The 13,796-nt window shown below is 42.1% G+C and overlaps 1 protein-coding gene across 2 annotated transcripts in view; it reads left to right on the top strand.

Annotated features, from left to right (window-relative positions):
* NMNAT3 (nicotinamide nucleotide adenylyltransferase 3) overlaps positions 1 to 13,796 on the top strand; it is a 111,424-nt gene that overhangs the window by 88,743 nt on the left and 8,885 nt on the right. For both annotated transcript variants that reach the window (XM_023590462.3, XM_058295066.2), the window contains 2 exons: positions 7,151 to 7,334; positions 10,829 to 10,947. In XM_023590462.3, the coding sequence (XP_023446230.2) occupies positions 7,151 to 7,334; positions 10,829 to 10,947 (303 nt within the window). The remainder of the gene's footprint in view (positions 1 to 7,150; positions 7,335 to 10,828; positions 10,948 to 13,796) is intronic.

Here is a 13,796-nt window from a genome sequence, read left to right as displayed (position 1 = left end):
ACAGAATACATAGTCTTTTTAAGCATACATGAACCTTTTTCCAAATTTAACCATATACTGGGACATAAAGCAAATAACACATTTCAAGTGCAATGAAATGGTACAGAGTATGTTTTATTACCACAGTGCAACTAAGCTAGAAATCAATGAGAAAAAGAGAACCCAAAATCCCCATCTCTTTGGCAATTAAGAAAAATACTTCTAAATAACACACAGATCAAACAGACATCATAATGGAAATTAGAAAATATTTTAAACTGGATGATCATGAATATACCACATATCAAAACATTGGGTAAATAAAGACACGCTTACAGGGAAATGTAAAGCCTGAACTTTGTGTATTAGGAAAGAAGACAAACTGCAGGTTAATTAGGTGAGCATCCATCATAAGAAGTTAGAGAAAGACAGCAAGTAACCCACAAAGAAAGCAGAAGGGCAGGATGAATAAAAATTAGAACAGAAATTGATAAATTAGGAAATAAACATTCAGTAGAGAAAAACAGTAAAATCAGAAGGTGGTTTTTCAAAAAGGCAAATAAAACGTCAAACCTAGCAATACTGAGCAAGGAAAAAGAAAGGAGACACAACCAACATTAGGAAGGGAAAGTGCATATCACCACAGATGGCACAGAATTAAAGCAGATAAGAGAGTATTATAACAATCTTACCAAAAATTTAGATATAATGTAAAAGATATATATATATATATATGTGGCTGTGGAAGATTGAATTACGTGCCTGCTTACCTGGTGTGGTGGCCGTGGTTGTGAACCCCTAGGAAATAGGACCTCTGAAGATGTTATTTTTAGTTAAGGTATGGTCCAGCTGAATGAGGGTGGGCCTTAACCCTATTACTAGCGACTTTATGAAGACAAAGCGAAAGAGCAGAAGCTGGAAGTCAGTGAGATCCCGAGAAAGAGAAGGGAGAGGACATTGTCATGTGACAGAAAAGTCAAGGAACCCCAAGGATTCCTGGCCAGCCAGAAACTACTGACCCCAGGAGAAAGCAAGCCTTCTAGCCTCTGAAACTGTGAGTCAGTAAATTCCTATTGTTAATTATTTGTCTTAGCAGCCTGGAAGCTAAGACAGTTGCCAAACAGTATAATAAAGAAATAAAAATCTGAATCAACATATAACCATTAAAGAAATTAAATCAGTAATGAAAAACAGTCACACAGGGAAGCAGATGTGGCTCAAGTGATTGGGCTCCTGCCTACCATATGGGAGGTCCCAGGCTCCTAAAGAAGATGTGCAAGATAGTAAGCTGATGAGAAAAACATAATGAGAGATACAACAAAGCAGGGAGTGAAGGTTACTCAGAAAATTAGGCACCTCCCTCCCACATCTGAAGGTTCAGGTTTGGTTCCCAATGCCTCCTGAAAAGACCAGCACACAACAAACGGACACAGCAACGCAAAACAAGTGGGTGGGGAGAAATAAATAAAATAAATCTCTAAAAAAGAAACCATCATACACGTTATACTCCAGCCTTATAAAACTGGTAAATTCTACCAACACTTAAGAAATAATGTTATTCCAGTCCAACAAGCTCTTTGAAAGCACAGAAAAGGAGGGAAATCCCCAGCTCATTTCAAAGCTAGCATAACCTTGAAACCAAAATCTGACTAGGACAATAAGAGAAAGGAAAATTACAAATCTGTCTTCCTAAAAAGTGTATTAGCAAAGTGAACCCATCAATACATTAAAAAGATATGTTAACCAAGTCAGGTTTATTTCAAGAATGCAATTAAATCTATGTAATCCACTGTATCAACTGACTGAAGAAGAAAAATCACATGATCATTTCAAGAGTTGTAGAAAAAACATTTGATAAAATTCAAAATCTATGACAAAAGCTCTTCACAAACTAGGAATAGTAGGAAATGTCTCTTGAAGTCATGTATTTGTCAGGCTAGGCTAGGCTAGGCTGTGCTGCAGTAACAAATCCCCCAAAGCTCAGTGGGTTCACATTAAAATTTCTCACCAGAGAAATCCCAAGTAGGTTCAGCAGATCTATGGGACGGATTCCCGTCCAAGCAGTGTCTCAGGAACCCCAGTTGGCCCTATCCTGTGGTTTTACCACCTCGAAATGTGACTTCCAGATTAACTGTAAGAGAACTGTAAGATCTTTTAAGGACTTTTTTTCTTTTTTTCTTTTTTTTCTTTTCTTTATTAGAGAAGTTGTGGGTTTATAGAACAATCATGCATAATATACAGGATTCCCATATACCACCCTATTGTTAACAACTTGCATTTGGTGTGGAACATTTGTTACAACTGATGATAGCACATTTTTATAATTGTCCAATTAACTATTGTCCATGGCTTTAATATAGCCTATGCATGAATTCAAAATTATCTAATTCTATATCCAAATGTGCCTAGTTTCTAGAAAACCAATTAAGTAATATAGGCCCTATGAGCTTTAAATATTCAGAAAGGATGGAGACTGAATGTGTATTAAAAGTTACATCCAGACAGAATGTGGGCGATATGTTAATTCAAGCTTACCTGGAATGTGGGGGATATGTTAATTCACAACCTGTCTGGTGCTCAAACAAACACTTAAAACTCTAAGCAACTAACAAAGAAAAGTCCTTTTTTCATAAAAGCACCGTTTGACTCCCCGTTCTTACATCCTCTGTATAAAAGGGACCCAAAAATCCTATTCAGGGCTCAGCTTTTTGGACAGGATTCCCTGGGCCCAACCAATCATAATAAATTTTTTCTTCTTAGAATATTTCTGAGTCCTAGCCTTCAATACGTGATCATTGACTCTCTCTGCTTCCACAACAGTTTAGAGTTCACTGTGTAGTGTAGTTCCATGGATTGTTTTAATTTTTACTGTTACCATATATACAATCTAACATTTCCCCTTTTATAATCACATTCAGATAGTTCAGTGATATTAATTATGTTCACCATTACCACCATCCGTTACCAAATCATTACCATTTCCATCCGACATGAGAACTCAATTTTGCCAATTTCTCTATCACTTTAAAACAAGGATCACCTTTCCTCCAGTTGCCAACAGCACATTCATCGTTTCCTTCTAAGGCTTTAGCACCCTTATTTCTACCAACATCCTTTTCAATGCAATATAGGCTTCCTCACAATTCTTCCAGCCTCTACCCATTACCCAATTCCAAAGGCATTTCCACATTTTTTGGAATTTGTGGGAGTAGTGTCCTCACTTTCCAATACCAAAAACTGTTTTTAGTTTCCAGCTTCTAAAGCAAATACCATGCACTAGGTTGGCCTAAAGAATGGGAATTTATTGGCTCCAGTTCTGAGGCCAGGAGAAGGTGCAAATCAAGTGTCATCTAGGCAGTTTTCTCCCAGAAGACCATGGTGTTCTGGGGCTGGCTGCCAGCACATCCTGGTCTTTGGCGTTTCTGTCCCATGGCAATGACATGGCAGCCTCTTGCCTCCTTTCCCTTCAGGTTCCATTGCCTTTCAGCCTCTGCCTGCACGTTCCACTTTCACTCTTCCTGTGACCTTCCCTCTAAGACCTTCAGGATTGGAATTAAGACCCTTCCTGGTTCAGCTGGGCCACATCTTAACTGAAATAACCTCATCAAAAGGTCCTGTTTCTAAGAGTTCACACCCACAGGAATGGATTAAGTTTGAGGATTTGTTTTTCTAGGATACATAGCTCCAAGCCACCACAAGATGCAATTCAATTGAAAATCTCAGCAGGGTTTTGTTTTATAGGAGGAAAAGGGGTGAGGGAAGGGAAGGTTTTACTTTCGTGAGACTTGAAAAACTCTTCCTAAAATTTATATGAAAAATGCGAAGTGTCATGAATTACCAAGACACCCTTGAAGAAGAATAAGATGGGAGGACTTGCTTAACCAGATTATCAAGATGCATAATAAAGTTACATCAAGCAAGACATGTACTGGACAAGGATAGACAAAGTGAGCAATAGACCAGAAGAGATGGTCTAGAAATATACCCATGCTTAGAGAGTCACATGATGTCTGACAGAGGTGGCACGGCAGAGCAGTGGGGGGGGGGTTCGTCTTTTTAGAAAATGTTGTAGATATATTATCCAAATGAAAATAATTTAATTGGACTCATGTCATGCACAAAGACCCCATGTGAAAAGTAAAACTAAAGATTTTATGATGTGGAAAAATGCCTTCACAACACAAAATACACAAACTACAAGGGAAAAAACTAACAGGCCAAATACATTAAAATTGAGAACTTCAGTTTTTTCCAAAAAAATTCCTTAAAAAGAACAATAAGACAAGCCATATAGTGAGAAAAGGTATTTGTGACACTTTTAGCTAATCAATAAAGAGCAGCATTTAGACTATATGAAGAACTCTACAAATCAAAGAGAAAAAGGCAGACAACCCAAAAATTGGGCAAAAATCTTGAACTGATATAACATAGCCTGTACGTGTATATGCAGGAATTCAAATTTATCTAATTCTATATCCAAGTTTGCCTACTTTCCGGAAAGTCAGTTAAATGATATAGACTCTATAGGTTTTGAGTATTCAGGAAGGATGTAGACTGAATGTGTATTGGAGCTTACATCCAGATGGAATGTGGGCGGTGTGTTAATTCAAGCTTACCTGGTTTCCAAACAAACCCCTAAACCCTAAGAAACTAACAAAGAAAGTTCTTTCCATGCCAAAAGCCCTGCTTGACCCGGCTCCTAATCCTCATCATAAGAAGGACCTGGAAATCTTGCTCTGGGCTCAGATTTTTAGACAGAAGTCCACCAGGCCCGGCCAGTCATAAGAAATCTTCCTTCTCAGAGAATTCTTGCGTCCTGGCCTTCAATACTGCAAACCACTGACTTCGCTCTGCTGCCACAACACTGACACTTGAAAAAATGAAGTTTGAATGTTTAATAAATACATGGGGAAAACCCATAAGTGATCAGGAAAACTAACGTGGCAATGAGATATAATTAAACACCTCTCCGACTGGGAAAATCCTAACAATAAGCCATGCAGCAGCATCTTAGCTTTCCAGAGCGGCTATGACCAATACTGCACATTTCCTGCCTCAGTTTAGGAGGCTAGAAGTGCAAAATCAAGATGTCAGCAAGGCCATAACCTACAGAATTGTGTGGGAGAGTAACTACAAATGTAAACTACAATCCATGCTTAGTGGCAATGCTCCAGACTGTGTTCATCAATTGCAATGAATGTACCACACTAATGAAAGAAGTTAATGTGGGAAAATGTGGGAGTTGTGGGGAGCAGGGCATATGGGAGTCCCCTATATTTTTTATGTGACATTTGTATAATCTAAGTATCTTTTTAAATTTTTTTTAAAATTAAAATTAAAATTTTAAAAAGATGTCAGCAAGGGTGCTTTCTCCTGGGTTGGGTAGCGTTAGTGGTGCTCCCTCCCCTCTGGCTCCTCTGACTTCTGGCTCCTGGCATCTTCTGACTACATTTGAATTTCCTCTATTATGCCTCTAGCCATAAGGATTAAGGCCCACCCTGATTCAATTTGGCTTCATCTAAATACATCTTTGAAGATCCCATTCACAAATGAATCCCCTCCTTAACTAATAACATCTTCAAAGGTCCTGGTTACAAATAGAGATTCACACCTACAAGAATCTGGAGGAAGACATTAAGATGTCTTTTGTAGGGGGCATGCTTCAGTCTCCAACAGGCATGATTTGTAACAGTGTGGCCTCTCATACACCATAGATGGGACGTCCAGAGCTACAACCACTTTGAAGAACTGTTCGGAATTATCTAGCAAAGCTGAAAACACACCGATCCTGTGGCCCAGCAGTTGCACTTTTAGGTGTGTGTCATAGAGAAAGGTGTGCCTGTGTGCCCAGGGAGACGTGCAAGAATTTTCATAGTGGCATTGTGTGTAATTGTCCAAAGCCAGAATCAAACCAAGTCCACAGTAGAATAGATCAATTATTTGGAATACAGTCATATGATGGAATATTATATTAAACAGCAATAAAACTGGATGTACTACATGAATTTTATTTACCTAAAGTGGAAATGCTGTAACAAAAGAATGCATTCAATATGATTCCATTTATAAAAATTTCAGAAGCAGGCAAAATGAATCTGTTTTTTAAGGATTTATAAATCCATGGTAAAGCTATAAAGGAAAGGGAATTAATATAATAAAAGTAAGGATAGTTACACCTCTGGTCAGAGTGGGGGTTATTGTAGGGAACTTTTGGGGTTCCAGAAGTGTTCTATATCTTAATCTAGGCAATAAACAGATACACATTATGTGTCATGTTGTATGTGTTTTATGCCATTTTACGGGCATGTTATATTGCATGATATAATTTTAAAAATACATCAAATACTGGATCAAAATGTTATCCCACTATATAAGCATTATCTAATTTCATCCTTGCAGCCAGGTCCTGCAGCGCAGGTATTATCCCATTTTACAGCTAGGAGAACTAAGGTTCAAATGGCTCTTTTATTTCTTTTAACCAACTTGATATTTTTGTTAGGTGTCCTTGTAAACAATGGAGCTGGAGCTCCTACCTGAGGCTCTTTGAACCCCAGGCGTGCTCTTCCCACGATGGCTCTCTGTAGTTTCTTCAGTGTTACTCTTGCTCGGAACTTAAAATGCTCCGTTCTGTAGCCCCTGAGCATGCAGTATGGGTCATCTGCATGTGTCCATTCCAAAGTAGGTCTTCCCCCTCCATTAGCAGCATAGGGGGTCTATGCAGTTGATGTATATCCCATTACCCACTGGACCCAGTTAATGCTAAATTCCATCCCTTCATCTCTGATCCCCAAATCTGCTATTTGGGGTAAGAAACTACTTGCAGTGATTGTCCCACACATCAGTAGAGGACAAAGGTGCCTGTTAATGTCCCATACAGGGGGAAGTCAGGATGTTCTTCAAACACATTCTGACCCTACCCGTCGCACTGCTGTAGGGGAGCCCTGCCTGAGTGCCACCCTCACAGCCTTCCGCTAAGAAGTGCCTTCTCTGGGTTGTAGAAGCCACTGCAGGAGAGGCCCGTGGTCCCTCAGCTAGCACCTTTACTGTTGCCTAAGGGAGCTGCCCACCCAAAGAAAATCCTACAATCAGCTCTTGCTTTTAGCACTGCCTGAGTTCAGGCTGCCAGGTGGCAAGTGTTTTACATGCAGTGTCACTGCTCTCCCTCACCTAGGAATGTACCAGGTGATCGGAGGCATCATCTCCCCTGTCAACGACAACTACGGGAAGAAAGACCTTGCAGCTTCCCAGCACCGGGTGGCCATGGCCCGGCTGGCCCTGCAGACATCCGACTGGATCCGGGTGGACCCCTGGGAGAGTGAGCAGATGCAGTGGATGGAGACGGTGAAGGTGCTGAGGTAACGGTGGAATGCTCTTGTGTGATGGGCAAGGGGCACATCTGCAGGGCCCACAGGGTGAAACAAAGGGACAGAACGTTGAGTGGGGCTGCAGCCAGCCTTCTCAGCCAAAAACAGAGGACTGTTTCTCCTTAAAGAGAGAGAAGAACATATTCACATTCTCAGAGAGGTCCCTGAGCAAAAAACATACAGTCCACTGCCCTTCCATCAAGAGCTAGCATGCTCTTTGTGGAAATAACCATTCTAGTTTCAGAGAGCCGCAGCATGGGGGTTCCAGCACCTCCACTTACCCACTGGGTAACTTTGGACAGGTCACTTCATTTCTCTGAGACACATTTTCTCACTTGCAAAATGGGGATAACAACACCTAATGGGGATTAAAAATGTAAATAAACTTTTTCCTGACCCAGAACCACATTACAATATTCAGTAAATGGGATCTTTTATTGTTATGTCATCATTGACTAGGCTAAAAACTGCATTTGGATAATAAGCCATCTTTTCTGATTGTACAAATCCTGGGTTCTACAAATCCAAATTTTATGTAAAACAGAAATAAGCAAATTGTAAATCTAGAAATACTTATGTGGATTTTTTTTTCTTTCAGAATTGCTTTGAGTGTTCCGCATCAGTAGTGTACCTCTGTAAAAGCCCTAAGAAGGCCCTGAATGCTAGGACAATGGTTACTGACTGGTGTCTGGGAAACTTCAAGAGGAGGTTGCCAGAGAAACAGAAAATCCCACTTGTGGGACTGGCAAGTCTATGCCAGCTGTCAGGGCTTGTGAAATTGACCTGGATCGTCACTAATGGCGGCCAGCTCTGCTAAAAGTGATTGCAAATAGTGGATGTACCTTTTATCTATTATGGAGATTTAGGATTGTCAGGGAATAGGAGACACAAGCAACAAGGTCAAATAATTAGCAGGTGTCTTCCTAATCTGTTTTGGCTTTCATTTTTTACTTATCCTCAAAGTCACTTAGGAAAAGAGATATTTACTTTAGCTGGTTAGTTTCTATATCCTTTTTTTTAATCACTCACCTTTTACTAGGGGAAGGGCTGGCTACTTTAAAATCTGTTGCCAAAATAAAAGGAGAATAAATATGAAATAATGTTAGGATAAATGCTGTTTTTTTTTAAAAAAAACAACTCATTAGTGTAAGCAAAAATTCTTATATTGATAATTATGGAAAGAATAAATTTATACCTAGGTCATCCTTTTAGAATGAGACATACAGTCATCTCTCATTTATCAAGCTAATAGAGGGGAACAGGAGTGAAACTATAGATAATCCAATAAATCAGTTAGCTTTAACATGCTGTCAGAAGCAAAGAGACACTTTCGCTTCTAGCCTGTGAGAGACAATGTGGCCTAGAACAGGCTTTGGAGCCTAATTTACTAGTTAAGTCACTTGATGTAAGTGATTTCCTCACCTATCAAACAGGGATGGCATTGCCTACTTCACTGGGACACTGTACAAATTAAATGAGATGATGCAGGCAAAATACCTGGTTTATGAGAGCTGCTTAATAATGTTAGCTACCTGTCCCTGCCCTTCCTAACACTGCCTCATAATATTATCCTCAAAACAGATAAGCCATTCATGGATGAACAGGAGTTGACCACACTACTGTGTTAAGTTACTAGTGCTTCTGCAGCAAAATGTGGGTATGAGCTAAGATTTTATTGCACACATTTTTTCTTCTTCTTTTTCATTTTTCTTTTTGCTTTTCGTAGACCAGTGCTTCTCAACCCTGGCTGCAGGTTAGGATAATCTAGGGAACTTTAAAATGTACTTTCTGCCTGGGTCTCACTCCAGAGACTAGGATGTAATTGGTCTGGGTAGGGCATCAGGATTTTTAAGAGCTCCCCTGGTGATGCTAATGTGTGGCCCTGTCGATCCACAGGTTTTGTGGCCAAGAATGCCAATCAGGCTTCTGATTGGTGCTGAGATCCATTCAAAGCAGTGGACTCAGCCTGGCTGCAGAAATCGCCCAGGAAGCTTTTTTAAAATAGTCCCAGAAATTCTCATTCGTCTGCAGTAGAGTCTAAGCACGGGTATTTTTTCAAAAGTCCCCAGATGGTTTATTTTGTGCAGCCAAGGTTGAGAGCCACTGAAATAAATATTAAATACAATTTTAGCAGATAGCCAGTTAAGATTTTTTTCTTTACTTGGCATGAGCTTCATCTCCAGAATTTATCCATTGAATTAGAAAATTTGTTTGACTACAGTTTATCCTTAAAATTAACAAAAGCATTTTCTCAAAGATATTAAAAATCTGGTTGAAATTAAAAGTCAGGTGATTTTAGAAGTGTGGTAGAAACCCCCCTACCCTTTGCTCCATTTAGTATCCTACTGAACAGTGTAGATGAGGCCAGTGTTAATTTTCACAACCAATAAACAGATGAGGTCAGCAAAGCCCTGAAAGTGCAGTGACTGGTCCAGGGCCAAACAAGCAGTAGAGCCTGAGCTGGAACCTACCCACTGTGTCTTCAAAGCACATGTGTTTTCCCACCAGGCGCTGCTCCCTCCCAAACACAGCTTCGGTAAATGCATAACACAGTAAGTGGAAGATAAAAGAGCAGATTGACACATGAAAGGGTGTATAGCGATTCCGTCTGATAAAAAGGAAGGCCCAGGTATATCTCTGGATTTACAGAAGACAGATTGCTAACAGAGCCAGGCATGCCACATTGGTGTGAGGTCTAACCATATTTTAAATGTTAATATTTAATGAGATGTCCTCTGTGCTCTGTGCTATTCAATGCATTTTGCATGCATCAACTCCTTTCATCCTAACAAATGCCCGTTGGAGGTGGGTACTATCTTTATGCCTCATTTGCAGATGAGGAGATGGCCTCACAGAGACTGAAACCACTCACCCGGGGTCAGGCAGCTGGCCGGCTGGCAGTCTGGCTCCAGAGACCCGCCTTAACCACGGCCCAACTGAGTTCTAAAACACTACCTTATGAAAAAGCGAGCTTCTTTTACCAGCTAGCTGTAGCCCAGACTCTGCCAGGGCTTAATGGCTATAGCTCATTTACCTTCACTAAAGTCTAAAAAGTAGGCATTATTATCCCCACTCCACCAACGCAAACCAAGGCTCCAAGAAACTAGTCCAGAGTCACACAACTAAGAAGTGGCAGAGCCATTTTGAACCCAGGTCTTTGATTCTAGAAGCCCATGGCCTTCGCCCCTACCCAACACTGACTATAAAAAAGAAAAAAGAAAAAAAAGGTGAGCTGTACTGGAGAAAATGTAGAAGCAGGCTCACCTCCCAGCTTTCACCCAGCACTCACGGAAGGTCTGGGGGCCCCTGGGCTAGGACCCTCCCTGGGCTCCTGGCGCAGTGCCTGGGGCGCATTAGGCCCTCAACACACCGACGTGGGGTGAGTGAATCACAGTGAACAAAAGCAGGTAGAGACTTAAAGGCTGAGCACGCCCCGGCCCCGGGGCTGGAGGATGGACAGCGCTGACCCGGGTGCTCTCGCGCAGGCATCACCGCAGCCAGCTCCTGCGACGCCCGCCCCCCGAGGAGGCCCCCGGCCGCGCCGGCGCTCCCGGAAGCCGCCCCCGCCAGGAGCCCCTGCCGGCCGCCGCCGCCGTCGCCCCAGGTGGGTGCCGGTCCTCCCCTCCTCCCGTGGGCAGAGGTGCGAGGTCGGGCGTTCGTGGGAGGGTCCAGGGCGTCCTAGCTGCTGGAACTTGAGTCCAGCCCTCTGGGAACAGATCGGGTGACCCTTCAGAGGTTGAAAGTTCTGATTAGACAGCACACCCCTTGCACCTTGAGATGCCCGTTTGGGGCTTTCTGCCCCGCACGAGCTCACCCACCTTTGTGACTTGGGCTTGTGACATGGATACTCGTGAGTAATGATGGGAAGAGAAAATGTGCCGTTAGAAAACTTGAGCAGCAGCAAAAATAAAACAAACAAAAGAAAACACCTGGAGCAGAGATAACACTATGGCTGCTGGGCAGACGTACATACGATTGTTTACTGAAACAGATTACATCGCTTTTTTAATTTTTTTATTTTTTGTCTTTATTTTTTTTTATATTACATTCATAAATATGAGGTCCCCATATACCCCCCACCCCCCTTACCCCACTCCTCCCCACATAACAACAATCTCCTCCATCACCATGAGACATTCATTGCACTTGGTGAATACATCTCAGAGCACCGCAGCACCTCATGGTCAATGGTCCACATCAGAGTCCACACTCTACCACGTTCCACCTTTTTAAGGGAATTTAAAGTCGGCTTAGGTTTTACTCTAATTTGTAGCCCTGGGTTTCTACCTCTTGTCAACTCCTGGTGTTCGATGGAACGTTGTTGGCTGTGATTTCACATTACCCCCCCTTCTCTAATGACAGCAGCCCTGGTACCCAGGGCCAAATGCATCCCCTTCACGCAAACAAAGAGGAGCCCAGTGTGCTGTGAGAATGGCTGGTCCACCTCTGCCAAAATTCCAGCAGGTCCATTTGCAAGGTGTGGGGTCCCCTTCTGTGAGGTTTCCCACTGCAGGCTTTCCCAGCTTTGGTTGTGAGACAGTACTTCCAGATCAGAAGGGTTTGGGATTGCCAAGGTTTAAAAAACTTAAAATGGTTTCTTTACTACAGGACTTTTCAGAGACTTTACTATGTTCATGTGCATTATGGAAAGGAAAATGCCTTGCAGGATTCTTACAACTTTTTGATTGTGGAACTCTTTCTTTAATGCATGTTAATATTTCTTAAGAACTCCTTCTCCCCAGATCACAGACTGAGAAACATTCTTTCAAAGGACTTGAAAATCCCACCAAGCCCTAAGGCCAAAGTTTCGTAGCAAGCACTGGAGCAGCAGTCCCCAAATGCTGGTCAAAGAACCACCTCAAGCAGAATCACCCTCGGAGCTTGTTAAAAACACTCATTCCCTGGCAATTCCCCAGACTTCCTGACTGGGATTTTTAATAAGCACCCTGTCCATCCATTCGCTTCACTGTCAATTTTGGAAACTATGCACTAGAGTGAGAATCTAAGAAAGGATTATAATGCCTCGTATATAATCCACTTATATAATGTGTATTACCTTCCTGTAGTCCCTGTCCACCTTTCCTGCATTGCGGCACTCCTCACCCTCCTCCAGCTCCCAGCCCTGGAGCACAGCCCCAGGGTTCCATCCTCAGCCTCTGCCTGCCTTCTGTACTGTCTCTGGCTCAGCAGTTTCTCCCAGCAAGGTTCTACAGGCTCTCCTTGAGCCCTCTACGGGGCTGGCTCCAGACTCCAGCTGAGAAGAGAGAGCCAGCCCCAGGCCCTGCCCCTGAATGGTGGGGAGTCCGGGCACGGCTTAGAAAGGTTCCTGGAGAAGAGACACCCGTACCGAGACTCATCAGATGAGTAGGTTGTCTGTGGTTAGGGTTAAAGGGGCAGCTGAATTAGGCACAGAAGCAGCAGGAAACAGCGTGGGGAATCCCGGAGCCTCCAGTGAGAGGCAGAGGCAGAGGCAGCCAGAGAGATGAGAGGAACCCAGCCTCTTGGGCATCACTTCTCTGCAGATGCTTCCAGAATCCCTATCTAGCTCTTTGGTCTGCCCCCTCCACCCCTTTCCCTTCCACCCTTTCCCACTGGAAACCCATCCGTCCTGTGAGGTCCAGCCCAGAGCTCACCTTCCCTATGAAACCCATCCCAGCTGCCTTCACTGAGCTGGGCCCTCCCCCTCCACCAAAGCTCACCCACATTTTTTTGTGGTGGCTCTTACCCTATCCTGCTTGGCCCTGTAAAGTAGGGGATTTGCCCCTTATTGCCTCTCTCTGTCTAAATCTTATTCATATTATTACCTTCTAAGGCAACTGGTAAAAAAAAAAAGGAAGTTTACACAGAATGAAAAGTAGACTTTTTAATATATCAAAATATATCAGAGGCGTTAAACAGTGTTCCTGCCCTTTGCTCAATAAATTCCCCTTCTAGGGATCTGGCTAAGGAAATAAGTAGAAATTGGAATAAAGATTTATACAGAAAAATCTTTATTTCAGCAATCTTTATAATGGCAGGAAATGAAAGCAGCCTCAATGTTTAAATATAAGGGAATGTTTAAGTAAATTTTACTATATATATAGGATGAGGCGTCCACACAGAAGGTTTTCATGAAATCAAAAAATGCTTATAAGTGGGGAAAAAAACAGGATACTGCAATATTGCATAAATAATCTCAAGTATGTTAATATATATATGTAAATATTCTTTTACATCTATTTATGTGTTAAATTAGATAGAAAAGACTTATAAAATATACCAAAATATTGACGATTTTTTCCTACAAAGCAGAATTACCAATGATTGTTATTTTCTTCTTTAAATACTTAACATAGTTTCCATATGTTCCATAATGGACACAGGTTTCATGTTTGTAATCCGCAAGGAAAAAAAAGCGGTTAAAAAAAAAGGCAGGGTTTCTCTCAGCGTAAGTGTGACATTTGATGAGGCGGC

This window comes from Dasypus novemcinctus, chromosome 4 (genome assembly GCF_030445035.2).
Source record: "Dasypus novemcinctus isolate mDasNov1 chromosome 4, mDasNov1.1.hap2, whole genome shotgun sequence".
Lineage (NCBI taxonomy): Eukaryota > Metazoa > Chordata > Mammalia > Cingulata > Dasypodidae > Dasypus > Dasypus novemcinctus.
Note: the sequence above shows the minus strand (reverse complement) of the source record. Positions and strands in the feature narration are given on the sequence as shown.